This window comes from Coffea arabica, chromosome 10c (assembly GCF_036785885.1).
Source record: "Coffea arabica cultivar ET-39 chromosome 10c, Coffea Arabica ET-39 HiFi, whole genome shotgun sequence".
Classification (NCBI taxonomy): domain Eukaryota; kingdom Viridiplantae; phylum Streptophyta; class Magnoliopsida; order Gentianales; family Rubiaceae; genus Coffea; species Coffea arabica.
This window is the reverse complement of record NC_092329.1, coordinates 47,992,905-48,002,059: the sequence shown is the minus strand read 5'-3', so window position 1 is coordinate 48,002,059 and position 9,155 is coordinate 47,992,905. Positions and strand designations below refer to the sequence as shown.

At 35.3% G+C, this 9,155-nt stretch overlaps 1 protein-coding gene across 1 annotated transcript; it reads left to right on the top strand.

The window, feature by feature from the left end:
• Positions 1-313: 313 nt before the first annotated feature.
• LOC113714903 (F-box protein 7-like) lies at positions 314-8,707 on the top strand. Its single transcript, XM_027239038.2, has 11 exons — positions 314-518; positions 1,206-1,289; positions 1,428-1,540; positions 3,840-3,956; positions 4,053-4,149; positions 5,450-5,523; positions 6,648-6,701; positions 6,800-6,901; positions 7,105-7,163; positions 7,619-7,829; positions 8,409-8,707. The coding sequence occupies exons 1-11, from the start codon at positions 509-511 to the stop codon at positions 8,466-8,468; spliced, it is 981 nt and encodes a 326-aa protein (XP_027094839.1). The 5' UTR covers positions 314-508; the 3' UTR covers positions 8,469-8,707.
• The last annotated feature ends 448 nt before the right edge of the window (positions 8,708-9,155 follow it).

Sequence of the window (9,155 nt, the reverse complement as noted above, 5' to 3'; positions counted from 1 at the left end):
TATCATTCCAAACATCAGGCTGAAAACAATTTCATAAAAGGTAAAGGACCATTTCTGTAAAAAGCAAGACAAATGGCTAGAAAGGGATCAAAGCGTTATGAAAAATGAAAATAATGAAGTTTAAGATGTAAATTGGCACAAAAATAAATAAAGAACAAAATATGCTTAAGTAAACAAGTTAAAGGACTGATTGAGCCACGTCAAGTATATTCTACGTGTATATGGACCTTTTTGTATCGTTCCAAATGTAAGGCTGAAATCGTAAAATGTGAAGGACCATTTCTGTAAAAGAAGGAAAACGAAGGAACCGTCAGCGGAGCCACACAAATCTGCTTGGGTGGGTAGAATCTTCCGAGGGTCGGCGTTGGCCAAATGGTCATAAGAGCCAGAAAAAATCAACCGTTTAATTAACCTCTATAATCCCTATGCATCCTTTTCCTCTTCTTAATTTCCCCCGGGAAAATAAGAGAATAACCCGCCAGGCATAATCATCTCAGGACAACTCAAAATGACTTCTGGTAAGTCTGAAAAAGAACATTCCATTTAGAATTTGTATGATCTCATGTTCTTTTGTAGGAATTTTCAACATTTTTTTCCATATGGTATCTTACTACTTTTTTTTTTTTTTTTTTCTGATTTAGTGATATAGGCTCTTTTTTTTTTTGGCCATATAGGCTGCTCGAATTTTTTTTGTTTATTTTTTTTGGGTATAAATTTCGTATGGGTTTTTGAAGTTATGGAAAGTAAAGTGTCAATAGTGTAGAAAATATGGTAATTTTTTTCTTTCGTTTTGAGTATGTTTTGGTATAATTTTCGTGAATTTTATGTTTTAATGCAATTTGGATTTCTGGGATGGGAAGTGGTCAAGTTTCAATCTTTTAGTTTAGTGTAGTGTTTGATAGATTAAGAAATGAAAAACCGCATTTAAAATTTGATTTTTGCATCTGGATTGCTAGTGTGTTTTTTTGGTGTAAAATTTCTTTGTTCAAAACTTTGTCCTTGTTTGGCTCCACCGGCGTTTTGGGCCCGCTGGAATGGTATTCTGTAGAAATGTTTACTTAATCCAATCCTTATTCTTTTAAGGAAACAAACAGAGTCTTAACGAAGCTGAGCAGAATTCTAGTTAAATGTCGATTGGTTAAATGATTTATGTCATGGTTATGGTTTTGGCTGGCTAATTCTCAACAATGACTGATGCCTTTCAGATTATGCAAATGTAGCAGCAGAGCTTGAAGCAGCTTCAAGAATGAGGGCTGCTCAATTTTTTGTGACACAAAGGCCGTGGCTTGGTAATTTTGCAATACTGTAGTGCTCAATTTATTATGATGTCGTCTGGATATAGTTCATGTCATTTTCTGAAAGTACTTTGTAGCGTTATACATTGTTTGTTGTTTTCAATTTTTTGACCTTTTGGGTTGTTTTATCAGATCTTTATGGGGTTAACATTCGGCCGGTGGCTCCTTTTGGTAGTGCAAGCAGTAAACCAGTAGTTGATCCAGCACTGATTCACCGTGCCTTGCCTGATGAGCTGATTTTTGAGGTATTAATCACTGACTTTTTATCCTTAGTGATGTCTCATTTTCTTGTCGCTGTTTTGCATGTGCAATTTCATTAGATTTTCTTGAGTTATATCTTCCTCTTCTTTATTGTTTCAGGGCAGATGTGCCTATATTGTGCTTGAAACTTTCAGCTTGTATGCAGTCCTTTCCGGCAAAGAAATTTTAAATCTTGAGTTGAACTGATTTTTCGTTCCTGTCCTTCTATTTCTGTTATGATATTAAGGGAATGGGCCTGAGGAGTAAGGACACCAAGAAGTTAGGTGATAATGAATCTTTTGTTGAGTCTGCTGTTACAAACACCAGATATGGGTACAGTTAAAACTGGAGAGCAAGAGGAGTGTGTGACGTATCAAAATATCAGAACTTGATCATTAAGGAATAAACTTGTGCACTGTACCATCTCTCAACAAATAAACAAGTCCAATGATAATCTAAGAATCTTAGGAGTTGTACTTTACCTTAAACTATTAATTGATCTGATGAAAAGTATAATCTATCTGAGAACATCTCTAAGAGCTTGGGTCACAGGTCAAATGGATTTCAAAATTATTTAAATTTTATTCTTTCTTGATCCTTTATGCAACCCTGCATTAGTACTTCCGAAGGTTGGACAAAACAGTAGCTTGAGTTTTGGATTTTTCTAGTCAAAGAATCTAAAAGCTTTTACCTTCACTCTTCACATGATTAATAATTGGCATCTCTCCAGGATCTTGTAGCTTGTTGAAAGGAAGAAGGCAAATAGAAAGCCTGTTGCCTCAGTCACTTGGTTACATAGTAAAGGTGTCTGGAGTACTGCAATATACCCAAAAAAAAAAAAATCTATACTTTTAGACGATCACATTTTTTTTGCTAGATTTATTCTGAACTTTTCTTATCCCGAAAACTGGTTTTGGCTATACTTTGTAGTCCTAGGATTATTGTCTTCATTGAGGACTTCACTGGTTGCAACTTAAATGATTTGATAATCAAGATTTTGTTTTTCTTGGGAGGGTCCTCTAACTGTTCTTCATTAATGCCATTTTTTTCCGTGTGTATAGCATTTCCCTTACTCTCCAGTAAATTAGGATCTGAATATTCTTTGAGTTCCAATTAGACGTTGAATCAAAAGATATGTATTTCAAGCAAAAAGATCTTCTTGAGTTTCATGTTGACTGTCAAGGCAGCTCTCCCTCATTTTCTTACTGAAAGTTGCAAAGCGTCAAACTTTGATCAAGTACCTGAATAGAATTTGTATTATTTGGTCAAAAGAACAGTACTTAACTTGAGGTGAATTCTTTGCCTCCCTTACTAAAGTGGTGCATGATGATATCAACAAAACTGATTCTAGATATGAGCAGAACTAATTAATGGATTTTAGGGTGCTTTGTGGTGTAAGACTTGTAAGCAGAAAAAGAGAAAAAGAAAAAGGAAAAATTCTAGTAAATCTGTCTAGATTATCTTATGAATGACTACCAATGGTTTGATGCTCAAAAAGAACTCAAAAATTGATGTAGTTTTGTAAACTTCGGCTTTCCCAACCTCTTGGTTGGGGAAATAAAAAAATTTATGATTATACTATTTCCTTACATTGCTTTGTAGTTGTCAAATTGGCATTGGCATTCAGTCATTAGAAGTACATTGGTTCTGCGGGATCTCTCCAAGAGTTACTTTCCTTGAGTAAGACCATTCTGTCAACTACAGTAGAGATATACTTGGTATCTTCTACGTGTTTGCTTATGGATAGGAGGAGTTAATGAGCTGGGAATGAAGTCATATTATATTTCTGTTCTTTGCTTTCAAGAGCTGCAATTCTAATGTATGATGGATTGCAATGGCCAATCAAACTTGAAATTAAGTTTTAATTCAACTAGAGTTTTAATTTCCTGTGAGTCTTTAAGAAAGACATACCTCCCAGCACTACACGAGTTTATTTCTAAAACACCTATGACGTATAAAATTGATTCGAACTTGTGACTGTCAGAGAAATTTAAGGTATTCTACATTCCATGAACTCGAGACCAGCACTTCTGTTGTTCTTCCATCCTCTAAACAGAACCTTTGGTCCAAACCATTGTATTTCCGTAGAAGTGTTCACTGAATGCTCATCTCTCGCTTTCTCCTTTTGATTCCGTCTTTTCCATCGCTCTCGCTCGTTGTGAAAGAAAATAACCACATTCAATTTCTAAAGTTGTTTTGGTGAAGTAAAATATGATGTGTATTTGTTTCTCAAATCTGTATGCAAAGACAGTTTTACCGAAATGTATCATGTTGAGAGATGCCAATAATTCTCCAATGCTGCAGATTTTTTCAAAAATGACTCCATACACCCTAGGAAGGGCAGCTTGTGTTTGTCGAAAGTGGAGATACACCATTCGTAACCCAGTTTTTTGGCGCAATGCGTGCCTTAGGGCTTGGCAGGTAAAAGCTCCATATATTGACATTGAGTGATCCTATATCAGTTCTCTAAATTATGGCTTTTCATTTTGAAATTTGTTGTGGTTTGTGCTTGCAAAGGTTACTGGAGTAGCTGAAAATTATAAGATTCTTCAGTCAAAATATGATGGTTCATGGAGAAGAATGTGGCTATCAAGACCCAGGGTCAGAACAGATGGTATGACTTGTATATATCGCTACTCTTGTAGAACGCGTTTGTTTTCATTTGGTTATTATGGTTGTCTTAACCCGCTTTTGGGCACTTACATAGATGGTCCTTTTCCTAGTGTGGTGGTTAGTCCATAGAGCCCACAAATGTTAGTTCCTGAGATAAATGTTAAAGTGATAGCAGTTACTTTCTTCACAATTCTTATAACATCTTAGTTGCAATTCAGAGCACCTGATACTTTTTAAGTGGGTTACTTGATTGTATCATGCTTCAGAAGCGGAAAAAATACATCATCTCTGTTAATTCAATTAAATATTCTTAGTGTGATCATTACAGCAAGATTGGAGCCGCCCACTTTCTCTCTCTTTCTTTCTCAGGTTGACTTAATCTGGAGGCTTTACTAACAGTAAAATATATTGTTCCCTATCCATTAATATATGTTCTAGACCAAGCAAGCTGTTTGTCAAGTCATTGACCTTATTGCATCAGTAAATCTTCCATTCACATTTTGAGTTATGAAATCTGTTGCTAACTGATGGTCCTATATCTGATTTAATTTAGTCAAGATTGCTTTTTAAATGTTGGGCTCTGTCTACCATGTTTGGAGTATCTAGTTTATACTTGCTTTTATCTGATGCTTCATTGCAGTTTTTACAATATTGTGGTGTAATCATGTCCTATTAATATGTCAGGGTGTTCTGCATGGTGGTTGAAAGGATCCTTCATGAATAATCCAACTGTGTGGGGTGTGTTTTCTTATCAACTAGTTACTAAAAGATGGAGAAGAGAAGAAATATAGAATCTGCAGTCATTTATTTATCAGAATTTCTAGGTTACATTTATTTATCACATTATTGTTATGGTAGTTGACTTATCAGTCCTTCACCTCTATCCCTCCAAAATGACAAGAATAAATACACGACCCCAAGACTTGATGATGTACATGCAAGGTTCACCCTCACTTCCCACAAGAATAAATAAATAAACCAAGGACATGATGATTAAGTACATGCAAGTAACGTATTGGTGTTCAAGAATTTTGTCAGAGTCTAGCGTTGAGTGAAAATTCTATGAGATTTTTAACTCTCTAGTTGGAGACTGCTTTTCTCTTGATGGTTGAGAAACTTAAAATGATTCCTTGGTTGTTTGTCATGGTGTTCCATGAAGTTGAATTGTCATTATTTCAGTTCTGCTTTCTGTGTCTCCGTGCATTCAAGTAGTAGGTTTTCTTCTTTTAGCTATTCAAGTTTTTATTTTATTTTATTTTATTTTGGCCTGACTACAACTACTGATCCACTTACATTTACAGGTCTGTATGTAAGTAGAAATACCTATATTCGTGCTGGGGTTGCTGAATGGAAGATTACCAAGCCAGTTCACATTGTATGTTTATTCCTTTGCGCATACAGAATATTATTTATGTTTATTGAAAAGTCTTTGTGGGAAATGTGTGACTTTCAAGTTGTGAATGGTGTTGCCTACCTTGGACTCTTATCAAAATTGACTCACTTAAGATGGTGTTGTTTCAGCAACAAGGAAAAAAGGGCTAAAATTTGAGTTGCTGCACCGTTGTGCACTTTGGTCATTTTGTAGAGAGGAATAAGTGGGATTTTGGTGTGGCTCAGAGTATTATAGTAGAACTGAAAACTGTTATTTTGAAAACTCCTTACTTTTGGATTAAGGAATGTTATCCAAGACATTAACTAATTTTTTATTCATTGCCCCAAGCACATAGATGTCTTCCTATATAGGTTCCTTAGAGCCTCTATAACTTTTTTCCTTCTCATAAAAGAATAAATGAACAAATGAACAAAAATAATAAATAACAATGTTGTAGTTCATGGTTGGGCTTGAAGAAGATCTTGAAGTACTATGAGTCAAGTGATGATTGTGTTGACCTTTATGTTTCTGTTGCAAGACATCTGCAGTGATACTGGAGAAATTATGATTGCACTCATGGTGTCCCTTGCAGATTATTATAGTACCACTCCATTGCAGGATCTTATCTTGAATGAAATTTTTTTTAAGTTTGAAAAGTGCCTCTTTTATTCTAGAATTGACAAATTTAAGTCATTTCTGTATATTGGGTAGTTAGACTACTCTAGAAGTAAGATTATTAAAGCCTCTCTGGCTTATTTGTCTTGACCTTTGTTTTCTGAACTTGGAGCGTGAGCCTCTAGTCTTTGAATTTATCCATTGGAAGTTAAATATTATGTCTCTCAAATCAAATTGACTGCTCATATGCACAAGGGGCTTATCATCTTTATATTCATGGTGAACTTACTATTTGCATACTTCGACAAGAACTTAAATCAATTATTTGAATTGCTATGTGCAATGGGTCTTGGGAGTAATGAGCTTATCATCTTATATTCATGGTGAACTTACTATTTGAATTGCTTTAAATCAATTATTTATTGGGTCCTTGCTTCCCTCTCTTGCCATTTCTATGTTTAGTGGTTTATTCACCGCCATTTTTAAAACTCTGGTTCTGTTATTCACTGCAGGTGTGCTATTACCGTTACTTGAGATTTTATCCTTCAGGCAGATTTCTGTACAAGGTTATTTCATTTTCTACCTTAGCGCTTTTTGGTACCCTATAAAATCTTCTTCCTATATTCTGGCTGATTACATTTCTTTTTTTCTTTTGGACTATCAGAATTCATCACAGAAAGTGAAGGAGGTGGCGAAATACATGAACTTCCGTTCTACAAAAGGCGATTGTGTATTTGGTGGTCATTATACATTGTCAGAGGACAAGGTCAATTGCTTAAATTTGCTGGTTTCTTTATGTTCTAATGCTAATTATCTCATGCGTTTCCTAATTTATGTTATGTGGCATTCTCATTCTGTGCAAGTTGCTCTTCCTGTTCAAAACTGCAATTTGTTTGTTCAACAGTTTGTTGCTTGTTTCATTTCATTTCATTCTGATTTTGAAGTTCATCTTTACTGCTGCATTCACAGGTTGAAGCTGCTTTTCTGTATCCTGGTTTGCGCCCTACTGTGTGGAGAATTCGGTTGAGGTACTTGTTGAACTCTACTTCAATTTCTGTGAACCAAAGGTGTTACTTGTCATCTTTCTGATGATAAGGAATATGATTAGTAACTACGAAGTCATGTGAGAAATGGAATGAACTGGTATAAGGTCAGAGTTTCTTATTATATTTTGTAAGAGAGAAAATGGTGGAGATTAGCAAGAGTGTGTCTTTTCTGTGTATCTGTGTGTATATCTAACTTCCACAAAGGTGCCTAGAGTTATTGCCAAAAATGTAGTCAACTGCTGGTAGAGTTGTGAGAGGGATTGTTAGGGCTTTTGGAAGATCTCCAATGGAAATTCCATCTCCAACGGAAATTCCTGGTGGTTAAGATTAAGGATATACTTGTATGAAAGTTTTTTCTTTTTTTTTTTGGGTAACCTAGATGGTCTCAAACACAGATGTTTCATTTTTTCTTTACCTTCTTATGTGTTGATGAATAGGTTAAGGGGAACGATAGCAGGTGCTAATAATCGGATGGATTTACTGGCACTTGTTACCAGTGGCGTAAGTGATACTGAGGTTACTGGCCCTGATGAAGACATTCTTGGCGTTGTTGAAAGGTGGGAGGAAGATGAGACACATAACCCAGACGTTCCAGCAATTACGCACAAGAGGGGTCTGACACCTTTTGTCTTCATTCCATTTGAGGAGGTAAGCTTCTTTTTTTATTATTATTTTTGTCACAACTAGAATACAGTTTTTTTACATGCTTTGTCATTCTCAGTGGTGGACTATTCATGATTATATGCTAATTGTATCATTCTGACATATAAGTTTCTCTTTTCTGCATGTTACATTGTTTTTTACTGCGTCTTGGTCATCTTTGTGATCAACTGATGCATTTGTTACCTGAGATCTTGTTAAATGCATAACAGGAGCAATAAAAATAAAAGCACTCTACGTGTTGTGGAAGAAGCTAAATTTCCTTTACCCTGAGAATTGCAATGAATTCTCGCCATTAAATAATTCCATGACAACATTGTTGGTTCACAGGATCTATTATTCCAATATTAGTAGTTCTAAGGTAAATGCTTATTCTTAGGTACGTTTGCACTTGGTAATTGGTAGATATAATGGGCATGGAGTATGTTCTTTGATGAGATTTGTTCGGCTTAAGTATCTATTTTCATGACCTTTTTTTGGGTTGTTAATATGTTTTTTTCTTTTATTTTGGGTTATCTTACAAATGTTGTTCTATCATAATAGTGTGTTGTCTATTTTCTGGGATAGGTGGAAACATCAGTTCTGAACCTGCCGGTGGAAAGGATGGACTATTATGTACCGGGCTGATCATCAGAAGAATGCCAGTGAACAGACCATGTAAATATGTATTATTTCTTTTCCAGCTGCAGTGAAGAGGAGTGTGGTGTGAATCTCTATTTGTATTTGTTTAAACAGCCACTACAATCTTGTGACACGGTCCAAGATTTTCAAGGCTCTGTCTTCAAAAAACATTTTTTCAGAACTGTATTGTTGTTACAAACTGAATAACAATGCTTATTGTGAATGAAGAAGTAATAGTTGTCGAAGCATGCCCCTACTATATTGTTATCATCTTTCTGTAGGATATATTTGTCAACTGAAATTGTTGGATTCAGGAGATCAATTTCCTAGTTTTCAACATTTACTAAAGTTTACAATAGTGAAAACACCTGGCAATGGATGCTGATGCATCATCATGGTTACGAAACCTTAAAAAAGTGTATGTTCTGATAGTGAAATCACTGAAATTTTACTATAGTACTTTACATAATTTGTTCTCCAGGAGCCCTGTGCACATCATAATTAACAAGAAGATATTACGAATTTGACATGGTTTTTGGTAGAAATACATCTTGATGTATACTTTGAGATTGACATGTTATAGATTGACTATTACCCTCGGCACTTGTGAATATACATCGCACCGCGTAAAAGAGGTGCTTTGATTACCGGTGATGTGAGGAGGAGGATCAAAGATTTCACATTGGTTAGTAG